Consider the following 15,479-nt stretch of genomic DNA (forward strand, 5'->3'; position numbering starts at 1 on the left):
GCAAGTTTGTAGTCCTTGCTTAGGTGAGCAATTACGATGGCAATCTGAGCCTGGAGTGCAGTTTCCCGGTTTATTTGTTCTTTTTCTCCATGCAGAGCTGAGCAGTTGTAACTCTCTGCTACTACAAGGTTTTGTTGTGTAAGAAAAGCAGACATTGAAGAAATGTTCATCTCGTTTTGTGTTGGAATAGGGAATCAGATACTACAGCTAAAAAGTGAAAGTAGAAAATTTAGCATGACAAAATACCAGGTGTTACTGGTATTTGAATAGAATTCTTATCTTCTGAATTCTGGTAATTATAACGAGTTCTATTTTACTATACTGTAAATAGGATGAATTATTAATCAGTTAAGAGTTTCAGCTCCTTTGTAAATGCACTTTGCATATCAAACTTAGGACATGTAAAGGCTTTCATGAAGAACTTTTACAGATGAAGTGCATGGCAGTGGCCCACAATAATGGGAAAATAACTTGGGATTAACTGTTTGCTAATTGAGTACTTTGAATTTTTGCCAAATAAATTATATTGTGGAACAAGGTTTTCAGGCTTTTCCAGCAACAAGTGCTGCAGAACAAATCACAGGGCAGCAGAACCTTGTGTACCTTTGTGTAGAGAGAACCAAGACTCACATGCTGCACATGCAATTCCTATTAGACAGAAAATGTCCACAAGGTATGTATGCAGCATTTCTCTACACGAAAGCTGAACAGGGGTAACGGAGCAGTACAGTTTTGCTCTGGGATAAATTACTGTTGTTTGCTATGCAAATCTTATGATTGTAATTAGGCTAGGATTTGGACGGCTGTGTACACTGATCTTTGTTCCCTCTGCGCACGGGAGCTAATTCTAATGCTGCAAAACAGCACAGCAAATGTCAAGTGCTGCTCACCCGGACGATCGTTTCTCATGGGGCGTCTTTGGTTGAAGTGGACATTTTAAAGGGAATGATTTACCTCTGCCTTCACAGGGCATGTAAATCTTACTGCAGGCGTCTTGCAGGTCACTGAAGTGTTCAGGTACCGTAAATTCTTGCTTGGAAGTAGAGGTTGGTGAAAATGTAGGAAGGACTGCCTCATAGGCATCTCCTTTTTAGCAGACTGGTTTTAAAAAGTGGTGTTCTGCTGCTGATTGTTTAAGGAGCTGGTGGTATGTTCGAGCTATCACGACAATGATTGCAGTTCCTAGTATGGCTATGTATAGCTGCCGTTATCTCTGCAGCTGGACTTTGTGTAACTGCAGCCTGTGGCTCCTTGCCCACACTAATGAGCTCTCTCCGAGGCTGGGCTTGTGCCTGTGGGGGTGGCACGGCGCTCGGACGGTGCCGCTGTTTTCGAAACCCGGGTTTGTTAACTGTGCTTGAGTCCAGCTGGCCCAAGCTGCCACGCCAGCTTGGCCACTGCTGGCTGCGGGAGCTCGTCCCTGTGCAGCGTGGCTGGCCCCAGAGCTGTCTGAAGGATGAGGCAAGTTGGCTGCTGAGGCTGCCATGCTGTAGTCCACAGCAAAGGAGAGCTGTCACCTAGACCTGGACTGGCGGGAAGCACCAGCGTGGTGAGGATGGTACAGGTGAGCCACACTCACAGCCCGTTCTCCTCCCTGGGAACGTGGCTGCCAGTGTTTTGATCAGCCCATGGGGTGGGAGTGAATCCTGCAGGCAGTGGGTATCATTTTTCTGGTGACCCAAGGAGCAGAGGAAAGCCATAGCTGCCAACCATGCCTCTCGATGGCTGGGCAGAAGTGGGAGCAGATGCATTCAAGGGCAGGGCTACCAGGCTGGGGCCTACAGGAGACGTACCTTTCTCTTAGCCCCTCCAGTGGCAGGCTGCAGGGCATGAGCACCTCATCTGTGTGATAAGGTGGTGGCTGCACACCCAAAACCTGGTTGGAGTCTGCACCTGCACCCATGCTGGGCTTTTCTGTACATGTGCCTCCCCATTGCTGCACTGGAGTTCAGCAAAATAAAAATCTTACCAGCTACAGGATCTATTAGTTTGTGTAGTTTTACCTACAGATAGATAAAAAAAGGCATTATCTGGAACTTTTTCAGAATCATTGCAAAGACATAGGGAAAGAATGAATACCCTCTAGGGGACTATTTAGCACTGCTGCCCTAAAGGTGCAGTAAATGATACGATCTGCTTTTTTAACAGCTTGTAACTCCTGTGAATTGTTTACTTCTTTTTGTTGTCTACTCATCTAAATAACAGCAGAGTAGAGAAACATAGGCAGTTTTACTTTTTCTTTCGTGCTTGCGCATTATCAAGTATTCCTGTAAACGTGACATTGAATCCATTAATTTTGTTTGTATAAATACGATTTAGGGGAGCAGGGATACTCTAAAAGCATGAAGTGAGGTACTAAAGTGCCTAACAAAAAGCAGAAAAAATCTTCACAGAAAGTGATTTTTCTAACCAAGTGTATTTCATTCCTAGTGCTAATATGACAGTGTGTGTTGTTTCTGTAGCTGGATGCTCCATATTTCAGAACAGGTTAGAGTGTGTTCTGGGGCTGTTGTTGAAAAAAAATTACATTTTGCTTAATCAGCCAAGTTAAAAGACGGCTGCTTTGCAAAGCATGAGCTTTGCAAACCAGTGTCATGCTGCAGCTATGATAATGCATACATTCCTTCGCCAATGGCATCTGTAATTTAGCACTGAAATACAAAGGATCGTGACTTGGTCTGTAATCACCTCTGAGGAAGAATGTGAACTTGACAGCTTTGTGCTGTTAGTTTGGGGGAAGAAACTGCAAAGACGCCAGTTCCTCAGGGTAGTCCTGAAAGTTATTATATTTACAGTGGTCCAATCCTGTGCTGCTGGTACACCTGACAATTTTTAGTGTGCAATAAATTGAGAGTCAGGGTACTAACATGCTGGTGGGGTCAGAAATACTGCGTAGGGAGTGTAATTCCAAGATGCACAATAACTAAGTCATCTAGTTATCTTCATATCCCATGTAATGAAACATAGAAAATCCTAGAACAAGCCTTGGGCAGCTCTGGATATTTCAAGGTGACGTGTGGCAATGCCGGGTCAGAATCCCAAGCCATACTAGTCAGGTGCTTAAAAACCACTTCCAGCTCTGCAGGTATTATTTCATTCAGTGCCAGAGTGCTGGCTTCATCACGCTGGTTGGGCATGCCACTGGGGAGCCATCTCTGGGGCCCCTAACCCCAGAGGCATGCTTGGCAGCTGTTTGCATGCAAAGCGGTCCCTGATTTTGGAGGACTGCCTCCCAGGGAGGTTCGCTAGTGGGGCACCAGTGCTGAATTTGGAGGCTGATTCAAGGGAAACCCTTCTTCCCTGCTTTCCTTTTCCAGCCTTCCTGTGAGCTTGCCCACCCTGGGGCCTCCGTGGTGGACACTGCTCTGGGGTGGCTGGAAGGTTTGCTAAGGAGCTCGGTAGTGATGAATCATGGAGTCATGGCATGGATTGATAAGGTCGTGTACTTTATGATTAGATACATCCTCCTCCTAACAGCGGTTCTTTGTCTCCATTTTGCTTTTGGTAATGTTTTTCAGCAGTTTGCATACAATGACTCTCCAAGCAGGAGCTGTTTGACTTGAGACAAAGTCGCTATTATTCTAGGTAAGCTCAGGAAGCACTCATAATTTTGTTGCCCTCAGAAGACACAGATCGTTGGCAATTTATTTAAAAGCCAATTAAGCTAAATCACCAAGAAAAATTTTTTTTTCTTGCACCTTAGATGTAAAGGATTTTCAGGTACATAAAACAGTGTGTAACAAGAAAAAGCAGCTATATTACTTATTTTTTTTGTGCATTTTAAGTAACTGCTTTAGAGTGGCATGTTCTTTATCTGTAGCACTAGGGGGAAAAAAAGTATTTCAGGTAGTTGCAGTCCAGGAGCCATGGCAAGAGAAAACTATCACATGGTCCCCAAATTATTGAAAAATATGGACTGCTGCAGTGCCTGCAGCCTGACCGACATGCAAGCCTGCCTCCTCATCTAGAGTTGATGAAGAGCCCAAAGAACTCAGTAGGAACACTTCAGGCTTATTTAGGGAGATTTTGGACTAGGCTCTCGAGGTGTGTAATTTAATGAAGTGCCTAATTGTGTTTACAAACTGAAACCTTTTCAAGCTACCCTGAATATGCATTTATTGTGTTACTGTCCTGTCTCAAAGACCATCTCCGATGTCTCTCCAGATGGTGTCTCTTGAGCCCTTATGCTTCTCTTGACCCCTCTTTGGCTATGAGTCCCTGTCTGTGGTGAAGCCTCACCTCTCCTGCCCCAGTCTCTCCTACGGCATCCCATGGCTCCCTTGGACTCTCTCAGCTGTTCTGGCTCCCCTCCTGTGCTGCTCGTTGCCGCTTTCTGAATAGGCTTGCTCAGCAGAGTTTTCAGAAGTAAAACAAAACGAGGTAGTCATGGATGACCAATATCAGCTTTTCTTTTTAACTCAGTCATAAAGCGTTGTTGGCTCACTGGTTTGGTTTCTACAGTCTATAAAAAGGTTTTGTGCAAGAAGTCCCCATTTTCCCATTGCCCTGTGTGACACCAGTGCTGGGATGACCTTCTGCTGGAAAGTCTCATTGCTCAGTTGGGTCGCTGCTCCATATGAGTTTCCCTGGCAACCAGTTGGAGCTACGCTGAACCAAAAATACCTCACTGTGCTGGGGGAAATTCAGTTTGCTGATGTGGATTTCTCATTAATGACTTCTCTGGGTGGCTCGTGTGTTCAGCCTGCGGATGTCATTATTGTGAACCAATGACTGGGAGATGTGGTGTGCCCCTTTTGCTTACCTCCACAGGCAGCATGGCGTACAAGAAGGCTGCCCTTGCATGACTGTCAACTGAGTTGTGACTGTAAGACCCATAGTACTCATTTTGATGGTACACTGAGGGTCTTGCCTTCTACTGAGAACGGTCTGTACAGGCTCACAAAGTCACAGTGATCTATCTTGGACTCCTTGGATCTCTGCAAATTACCTTGGTTACTACTAGCAACTTTGCCCTCCTCATTTCTGTATAAATATATGCACCTTGGTTTATAGGTGTGCATGCTGCAAGCTCCAGTTTTGCTGCCATCCTAGTCTTCAAGGGCACAGTTTCCAACACCTCCAAATGAATATGTGTATAAATCTGTCGAGGTCAGGACCCACCAATTGGCTCAGGAGAGAGCGCACAAACTGGAGGTCTTACTTCAAACCTTCCTAGTTCAGTTTTGGCTTGCAGATAACCTTTTTGCTACCTGATGTAGAACAGTGGTATGAAGAAAAGCATTGGTAATTCAAGATGTGTTCTCAAGGTGACAAAATCAGAAGAGACTAAATTGGAGAGCAGTATGTCATTTTTAGTAACAGGTTCCCTTTTCTGGATTTGTAGGGTGTGAGGATTGCGGTAAAAGCCTTATAGGAGAATGCAAACTCCACGGACCACTCATCAGGGCTAAAGATAGGGTTATTCCTAGCCGAGCCCGTCTCACCCTACCTCATTACCTCACTTTGCGAGTGTTGGAGCTGCGAGCTGGAAACCAGCAGAGTAAGTATTTTAGCTCTTTTTTCCCACATTTGCGAAAGAGGAGGCAAAAGTACTAACACTGGCTTGTTTTCATGAATAACTCAAGGCATAATCATTGGGTGTTAACTATATGAAGACTACTTTATTTGTAGCTGAGCACAGCTCAAGCTCACATCCAGCTACTGTTTTGTTTTGTTTTATGACTGATTTTTTAGTAACCTCAGTGCATAGGCTGACGGCAGGACATTAGCCAGAGCTGGTGTGACATTTAGCTGTGAGCAGTGAGTTAGCTCCTTTCAGTCAATACAAGTTTAATGAATGTTGAATTTGTATCTGATAGTAACAGCCATGCGCTATTATATTTTTTTTTTCTTTTCCCCAATCATGCAAAACAGGAAAGAATATTTGGTAAAAGGTCAGAAACAAAATGGTAAATAACATCCCTCGCCCACGCCCTTGCAAACTCAAAGGAACACAGGGAGTCAATTTACTTTTTGCAGCACCTTCCGTTCATATTATAGACAGACTGTTGTTTTGTTCTGAGGGCAGGGCGGTTTGAATGGCCAAACTTGAACAAGGGATCTACTTCCTCAGTGTGCAGCTACTTGTATAAAATTAGTTCTGCCTAGACTGCATTTCAGAAAGAGAATGACAAGATGCCTGGACCATTGGTATGAGGCAGGGGAATAACTGGAATGATGAAGGTGACTAATGTGTTTTTGTAGATTCTCTCCACTCATATTGGGAGAGAAAAACCTGGTAAATTATGCCAACAATCAGAGCACTATGCTAACATCAGCTTGTAGATTGGAGAGTATCAGCACATTTGTGTTGCATACTCGGTTTAATATCCTGTCATGGATTTTAGGCACTTTTGTATTCAGTATAATACCCATTTTTTAAAAGTCTCTGTACATAGTTACATCCTTTTCAGATTCTTCCCATTAGAATTATTTACCTGAGTTATTTGTCTAGAAGAATAATTAATGTGTTCAGCACTATTGTGTTTATATCCATTTTCACAACTGTAAATATACAAGAAATAGTTTGTGATGTCTATATTAATATTAGACTGGTCTTTTTTTATTCACAGTCCTTGGAGTATTTGCAAAGAAAGTAATACAGAAGAGAACACAGTTTGGTCCTTATGTTGGTCAACTGTCTACAAAACTGACCTGCTATGATGAGAGCAGGCTAGTCCTGCAGGTAAAAACCCAGTGACTTACTATGAAGTGTATATATGCCTTTAACTGTTCGTTTGTATTTATGTATTCTAACCCGTCAATTTGCCTTCAAATCTAAGTAATTAATTGTACTTCTAATCTGTATCTATAAGTTTGAATCATATTATTAGGCTGCACAGCATAGCCTGAAGTACCAAAATGTTCCTGTATGCCGTGTTTTCTAGAAGTTTGCCTTCCTGCTTTCTAGTTTTACCACTTACAGGGTGATTTACCTATCAGTCTAACTGCTCTAAATAAACTTTCAGAGCACAGCTACTGAAAGTATCCAGGGATAGTACTGTCTTCCCAAATAAAACAGAAGGATTTGTGCTTGATACTATACCACTGGGAGGGATAAATTTGTGCACTAAATTAGCAACAGTGGCAGAAATATGCATGAAGGCACCCACTTAGCAGTGCAGAGATGGGAGAACACTTCTTAATAATGTGATTATATATAAACGTTGACACATAAGGCACTAACTCAGTTTATTTGGTCAGATTGTAATTTAGGGTTGGTACCATCCCTTGCTGCACGCGCAGACACTGATCGTCTCATCTGGACTGTGACACTATTGTTTGTACTTTGTCCAGCACAAAAAATAGCCTCTCAGGACCAGCCTAGCATAGACATAGCTGCATGCACATCCTTTCCCGCAGGAATTCCTTGGGAGTGATAATTGATCATAATCCTCTACATCCCAGTCTCTGCATTTTGCTGCACAGCGTCATGCCTGGGCACACTTCTCTGTCATACAACGAGTCCATGGTCAAGCCACAGCCTCCGTTAGGACTTCCTGACAGGCCACAGTTCTTCCAGAGCCTGCATTTCATATCAGGCCCTCTCACCCACAGGAGAGAGCAACCAGCAGCAGCTGTCCTGTGACATGCTTTATGTCTTCATTTGAGCTTTCTCCAGAAGCCTGGGACTGGAAAACACTGGCTGTTTTAGATGAAGGCATAGATACTGATATTTCTGTAATTTCATTTGAGAGCAAAAGTAATAGCTTCAGTAATTTCTGTAAATTTCATTTGCTCGTGGAAGTCATGTGAATGGTCTTCCAGGAAAGTAACGCTGTCCTTCTGTGGGATTTTCATGGCATGTTGACACCAGAGAGGATTTGTTGTTCTCCATAACAAAATTTCTTCTGTCTTTTTATGAGACACTAATTCTCACAAATGCAGCAAACATACTTCTCTAACAAGATTGTGAGCATGGATGAGCTAAGCACCCAGTTCCTTCCTCTTCACCAACCCATTGTAAACCACACCCTATCCTCTATCAGTCAGCTCCATTTGCTTAAAAGTATACACTGATGAGTGCGGCTCTGGCTGATGGAGTGTTTCTTCAGAAAAGGAGACCAGAGTCCCAGATTTCCTACATGACAGCAATAGCTGCCTTGACTTCTCCCCAGCAGTGTTCTGAGTATGTGACCAAACCTGTCAAACAGGCAGGTATTTTCATCAGAAACATGACAAAGTTAGATAAAATAGTTCCCAGAAGCAATGGAAATGCCACTTGTTTTGCAATTAATTGCTCACTTACATGGTTAGTAGAACAGATACGTGCTATATTGACATCTGTTCGCAGCTTCGGCTGTCCATATTTGAGAGTGTATTTGCAGAAAAGCAACTGTCTTGCATGAGGTTGGGAGCATTTGCCTTGTAGAGGTGTTCTCTTGGAAAGGAATCTAGGAAGAATGAAGTAAAGCAAAAAGGAGGAGATCTATCTTTCTGGCACAATTGTTCATTTGTGTTTACTTTTGCATTGTTAAGGGGAAAAAGAGAGGACTGTTAAAATGCCATTATATCGTATGTTACCTCTCTGGACTTATTACACAAGTTACACAATTGTTCTGTGCAAAATGCAGTGTTAATACAGCACTAAAGTTTGAGATTATCAAGTACTCAGGAAGTACATTAAAACATAAAGCTTATCTTTCTACCTGCCTGCACTTAGTTCTTATAATATTATCTTTATATAACATAAAAATGATGATATATGAACTGGAAATACATACAAAGGCCTACAGTTACTTTGGTAGTTGGGTGCCACGGCAGGTATTCATTCTCCACTTTCTGGTGTACTCAGTATTCTTTAAGAGTGATCTGTTTCAAGACAACCATGATTTCAAAGGACGTATGACCAAGACAGGGTAAATGACTGATAGCCATGATTCCATGTTAAAGAAAACATGGTGCTCAATGACAGCACAAGGGGCAATGGGCACAAATTGGAACACAGGAAGTTCCACCTGAATATGAGGAAAAACTTCTTTACTTTGTGCCTCTGTACAGGACTTGGTTTTATCATGTTCTTTCTCCTGTCCTCCCCCATTGTTTCAGGTATTGAAAGATGGAGGGAAGTACTTCCTGGACACTCCCAATGAAGACTGTGGAAACTGGATGATGTTTGTCCGGCTAGCCCGGAGCCAAGAAGAACAGACTCTTGTGGCTTATCAGCACTGTGGAGAAGTCTACTTCACAACTGTTAAGGTAGTTAAACCCGCACTGCTTCACCCATGATCCAAATCGAAATTTATAGGCAAAGGTTCTGAAAGGCTAACCCTTTTACAGATGAAGGATTGATTACACTCGGGCAACTGGATCTTTATTACATATCACCTTTTATCTCACTTAATCTGTAGTAGAGCAAGCAGCATATGGGGTGTTCTGGTAAAAGGCGGTGTGTTCTTACCGTTGTGGGTGGTGAAGAAACCGATCAGAGAGAAACAGAAATATCATTCATGATGGTGGTGTTTAAACGGGAATGTTGTAAAGATCTTCAGTTCCAGATAGGTACATGGTGAGATTATCTAGCAATGTTACATTCAGCAGCACTTCATCATGGAAAGAAGAAACACATTCCTTTCCTTTATTACATTTTTGGACACACGTTGTATTCTGAGCATGTTATCAGGTGCTGAGGAATAGGGTGCTAAGTAGAATCTTTATGTACTGTTTTCCTCTCTTGTTAAATCTGAAGGCTTAACTTGCAGAATTTACAATACTGTGATGTTGCCGTGAGATGATCAGTTTATGTTAGAGATTCTGGACTGCAGCTTTGTCTGAGGAGAGAGAACAAAGTACTCTATTTATAAATGACACTGGAACATACAGGCTTGGTTTTTGTTGTTTTGGCCACTTTCTCAGGCAAAGTTTGTTTTAATCAGAACTTACTCTTTTGCACAATTGTGAAACTGAAGTCTGTATGTTGAACTTTCATTGTTTTCCTTTTTTATTCTTAAGTTAATGCTTGTATATCATTGTGGGCAACATTAAAAAAAAGAAAAGAGAGAGAGAATACTAGTCAAAAGAAGTTACTGTGGGATTAAAATCCAGCATTTCAGTTTCATTTCCAAGATTGGCACACATTTCTGTGGGATCATAGTGTTTACTTTTGTTCCTCCGTTTTTGTTTCTCCACCTGCAAAGTGAGAAAACTATTTACCACACAGTGATGGCATAAGAATAAGTTAATGGTGATAACACTTTTATAAAGTCTTCTATAACAGTGTTAAGTATAATAGCTTTTGGATGAATAATAAAAAAATCTAAGAAAAAGAAAATCAATGTAAAACAGTATATGCTAATCTGAGACAGTGTTTAGGCTGTGTTTGAAATTCTGATGCAGTCCATACCATTTGAGATTTCAATTTGATTTTTCAATGGATACTGTATGCGTAGAACCGACAGGATTAATTATACTTTATTTGGGAAGCGTGAACACGTGCTTTTCGAAGCAGTTGTAGTAATGAACTGGTAACTTAAAATTTTCAGTATAATTTTAATATTATTGAACCGACTCTCTGCTGACTTCAGCAAAACTCTGCTCGCTGGCATTAATGGAGAGTTGCATCCTATATACTGACATGAAGAGTATCTTAGGATAAGGAAAGTGTACCCTGGGGCATTACTTTGGTTTTCTTGCTCCTAAGTCCCAGTATCATTCACGGTACTGCAGCATCCTGCAGATTGTCCCCTGGTCAGCGAAAGTGATAGCCTTTGTGTACGCTTAGGCACACCCTGCTGGTCACGTCACGAGGCTGCCTTAGGGCTGGTTATGAAAATAGTTTCTCAAGATATTTTGGATAAAGTCTCTTAAGTTGGGAGTAGAAGGATTGGATCCTCTCCCCACTGTTTTTACAAAGAGATGGGGTTTCAGTGACATGAAGCTGCTGCCACAAAAGCATACGTGTAAGTGGCGTACTAACAGCACTGCTAGCGTACTTGCTGACCTAATGACTGCAGTCCATAGAAATAAATATGTTAAAAAGTACAGAATTATGAGGAAGTAAAAATCATTCATGGTTGCTGTCTGTCTGATCACAGGAGAGTTTCTTGTGCGTGCTGCCATAGCTTTCTCTTATTGTCACAGGTGAGACAGTAAATGACAACTTGTAGTGGATTTGGATACTGGTGTTTAATCTTGGGTTTACTGACATTAGAACTATGCCACACAGTGATGTGCTTGCTCTCCTTCCAAAGTCACATGGGCTAGGTCTCAGCTTCCCACAGAGATCACCGCTGGTCCAGGAATGTCAGGCAAAAAGTCATGACAGTATCATGCTGTGCAGCTCTTTGTGGGTACCAGCCTCAGGTGTCACTGGCCAAGGTCCAAGGGCATCCCTAGGCATTCGTCTCTGTGGAGCTCCCCAAGGCTTGGTTTTCTCCATCTAAACAGACTATATGCAGGAGCACAATGCATGATCAGCCTCCTAGTTGGTGGCTCTGCCTCATGTCCTTTATTGAGTGGAGAATTTAGCACATACCATTTCTGTTATCAAAATGTACAACCAACCCATACTGGTTGTAGTTTGCAAGCAGGCTTGTGCTTGGGAGTTCAGAAGTTCAGTTTTTGACATTATACACACAATTATCTGTCACCTGTCAGCGTTCACAATCTAAGTTGTCTTTCACCTCCCATGCTTATCCAACACGGATGTTAAAAAATAAGTGCATTTTAAGATGTCACATTTTGTGGAATAAGACTCAGCTGTTCCCCTTCTAGGCTAGTTCATTCTTTTTAGTTTGGTTTAAATAAAACTACAAGTGCAGTGCAGATTGGCTCTACCCCTGTTGCACTGATGGTGTTTTTTATTATAGATGAAGAAAATTGTGTACAGGGCCAGGGAGTCATATAAATCATGACTCCAAAGTTAGTTTTCTCCTTTACTTTTAAATAACTAATGGATCTTTAGCCAGTGAGTGTTATCACTCCTCTCTTTTTCTATTTGCTGTATTATTGACTGAAAGTATTTGTCAGAGGAGGTCATAGTCCAGTCCAAGGAAAGATTTGGGCAGGCATGACTGGATGGGAGACTGCAGATTAAGGGCTCCCTTAGACTTGTGTGGGAAGGCTTCAGTGAAAGGAAAGCAGAGGTAAAATAAAGCACATGCGGAGTGAGCCTGACACATTAGAGCCAGCGTGTGGAAACATGCAAGTTTGAATTGATATTTATCAACTCTGCACCCACGCTCTGAGTGCAACACATCCAGGAGGCATCCAAACTGTTGTGCATTCACAATGCATTTTTTTCCTTTGCCTGTACCCTATAGTTAAGTGTTGTGTCCAGTGGGCTTCGAAACATCGAGGAGTAGGCATGAGATATTGCTTGGAAAGACTGCTGGATGTCTGGACATCACAGACAAATAGATCTCACTGAGCAAAGGTCATGAGGGCTAAAGCACCCCTCCTGCTACTGTTGCCCAAAATCTCTGTACATATGCATTTCTGCTTTTAGAAACTGTGAAGGGATCAAACACTAGTGGATTGTAAGGCTCAAAAAGTACTTGAATCTTGAAACTAAGTTACCAATAATTCAAACAGATTCAAAGAACGCTGCTTGGGTAATGACACAAATTGCGCACACACCCACTGCCAATCTTCAGTATTATTTGGTATAGGAAAACTGTCACAAGTAAACATGTGCTGTTTTCTTCCATTCGCAGCCAATTGAACCCCACACAGAATTGAAAGTATGGTATGCTGCCGATTATGCCAAATTTATGGAAGCTTCTGCAGTCTTCATTAAAGAAGAATCTGATGTCTGTCCTTTGCCTCCAGTAACAGTAAGTACCTGTAATCTGCATTCAAGCCATCACAAGACATAGTAAATTAATAGTTACATACTATCTCTGTGTATGTAACTCTGGTAATGCTAAAATAGACCACAGAGCAGTAAGCTAAGACAAAGCCAAGATCAACTTTAACCAAACAGCTACTCAGAGAAAGGCTGTTCTTCCTCTCCTGTGTTTGTAAACCAGTGGAGCTATTAGATACAGGCAGAAGTAAGTGGCACCAGTGGGATGTGTTGGAAAGACTTAAGATTGGCTTTAATATGTAGATAACCAAGTTATCCAGCGTCTGACTTCTTTCACCAGTTCCCACTTGATATGCCCTGACCAGCTGGTCAGATTCAGTCTTTTCTGTGCAATAACCTTTCTCTTCTAATCCCAGTACCTTCCCCTCTGTATGAAAGCAGGAAACCTTAAACTGATAGGAAAAGTCTGTAAGTGTTGAAAACATGACTGTGAAGATCCATACCTACTGTAGGATGAAATGTTAAACAGGGAATATGATAAAACTAGGAATTCAGAGGTGCTCCAGGAAGGCAAGTAACCCCCACTGTTGCATTTGCATATGAGGGCTTTAGAGTATACGCCAGAAAGAAGGGGTGGGAGGGCCACAGCATCAGACACAGCTAAGGTAGCAGAGGACTCTGTAACTAAAAACAGAGCGGACGTAGCATCACCATGTTCTCCAGAGCAAGCTAGAGCAAGGGAAAGTAAGGACAGTTTATGAGAAGCTTAAGTAAAATACAGAGACAGCTAAGGAACAACATCGTCGTGTATTAATTGGAAGTTTTTCATCAATGACTGGGGTTTTTTTGTAATTAATTTTCAATGGAATTTTAAAAAAGATGATGTTTAAAGTGAATTCAACTGAATCCAGTAGAGCTTTTATTTCTACAGAACTAACTTCCAAATAATGCATTGTTTGCCAAAAACTTTTAATTTTTAATGCCTCTAAGTCAGGATAAGCTTAGAGATCCCCAAACTTGCGCTCGCAGCCCAGAAGGCCAACCATATCCTGGGCTGCATCATAAGAAGTGTAGCCATGTGGTTGAGGGAGGTGATTCTGCCCCTCTACCCCGTGCTGGTGAGACCCCACCTGGAGCGCTGCATCCAGCTCTGGAGCCCTCAGCACAAGAAGGACATGGACCTGTCAGAACGGGTCCAGAGGAGGCCACAAAAATGATCTGAGGGCTGGAGCACCTCTCCTATGAGGACAGGCTGAGAGAGTTGGGGTTGTTCAGCCTGGAGAAGAGAAGGCTGTGGGGAGAACTTATGGCAGCCTTTCAGTACTTAAAGGGGGACTATAGGAAAGATGGGGACAATCTCTTTAGCAAGGCCTGTTGTGACAGGGCAAGGGGTAATGGTTTTAAATTAAAGGAGAGTAGATTTAGACTGGATATAAGGAAGAAGTTTTTACAATGAAGGTGGTGAAACACTGCAACAGGTTGCACAGAGAGGTTGTGGAGGCCCCACCCCTAGAAATGTTCAAGGTCAGGTTGGACGGGGCTCTGAGCAACCTGATCTAGTTGAAGATGTCCCTGCTCACTGCAGGGGGGTTGGACTAGATGACCTCTAATGGTCCCTTCCAACCCAAACTATTCTATGATTCTATTCTATTATTCTAAACCTAAGGTGTTTCTTATTGAGTTTAAGAAAGTCTAATGCCAAATGTCAAGCTACGTGAGGAAGTCTCTCTTGGAGGCATTGACCATTACCACCTGGTAAAGCATGGAGTCAGCCCAAAACATTAGGAAATGCTGTATGGCTAAATTACAGTTGTGTGCAGAAGCTCACCCAATTTTTGTATGGTTACAATAGCAAATATATTATGTCAGTCTAAGGATAAAGTACAATTTGCAACTGCTTTTTTTTGAGTAATTCCATAAAAGGAACAAATGTAGAGACCTTGAAACTCAGTCAGCACAGATAAAGGCGAATGCCTCAGGACTGTTACAGTAAATGCTAAACAAAAACATGGAAATCAGTGTTTAGCCAACCATATTTTTTTTCTTTCTAGTTTGTAGACTCCTAGAGAGAATCAATTTCCAGCTGAACAGTTGTGTGGTAGTACAGTGAAGTAAATATCACTAAGGACAATGACAGGTCTTGGGAAAGCCCAGGAGAAAATGTAGGGTCAGCGAGAAGAATACACCCTTTCCTCAGAACGGCTAATAAGAAAGACCTGTTTCTGTTCTCATTGCAGAAAGAGCCTGTAGACCCTTGGATATGCTCCAGCTGTAGAAGCACTTTTGCAACTTTTGCTCTGCTAGAATCTCACCAGTGCATCCATAAAGATCGAGTCCTTACCACCAGGTTCAGACCACCAAATAAACTGGGACCTGTAAAAGCAAAAAGTAAACTCAAAGGGAAACTGAGAGGAGCGGCATTAGGCAAAAGCATTACTCAGTGCTATGGGACCATTTCCTGTTCCTCTGCTGCAAAGCTTAGCTGTGCCAGCTCAGGAAGCAACTGTGATGCTCTTGTAAGGTTTATACCTAAATGGAGAAATGGCCGGTCTTCACTGTTGAAGGGAAGAGAAGTGAAGCAGCCAGACAGTTACTCTTGCCGACTCTGTGGGAAGATATTTGATTCCATTGACAAGCTCACAGTCCACTCTTATGCGCACAAAGGGGAGCGCCCCTACAAGTGTTCACAGCACGGATGCACAAAAGCCTTCATTTCCAAATATAAACTGCTCAG

The 15,479-nt window shown here is 42.3% G+C and overlaps 1 protein-coding gene across 3 annotated transcripts in view; it reads left to right on the top strand.

The window, feature by feature from the left end:
* PLAGL1 (PLAG1 like zinc finger 1) overlaps positions 1–15,479 on the top strand; it is a 51,362-nt gene that overhangs the window by 32,229 nt on the left and 3,654 nt on the right. For all 3 annotated transcript variants that reach the window (XM_064447123.1, XM_064447122.1, XM_064447121.1), the window contains 5 exons: positions 5,345–5,500; positions 6,573–6,685; positions 9,049–9,198; positions 12,654–12,773; positions 14,983–15,479. In XM_064447123.1, the coding sequence (XP_064303193.1) occupies positions 5,345–5,500; positions 6,573–6,685; positions 9,049–9,198; positions 12,654–12,773; positions 14,983–15,479 (1,036 nt within the window). The remainder of the gene's footprint in view (positions 1–5,344; positions 5,501–6,572; positions 6,686–9,048; positions 9,199–12,653; positions 12,774–14,982) is intronic.

The sequence above is a fragment of the Phalacrocorax carbo genome, chromosome 3 (assembly GCF_963921805.1).
Source record: "Phalacrocorax carbo chromosome 3, bPhaCar2.1, whole genome shotgun sequence".
Classification (NCBI taxonomy): domain Eukaryota; kingdom Metazoa; phylum Chordata; class Aves; order Suliformes; family Phalacrocoracidae; genus Phalacrocorax; species Phalacrocorax carbo.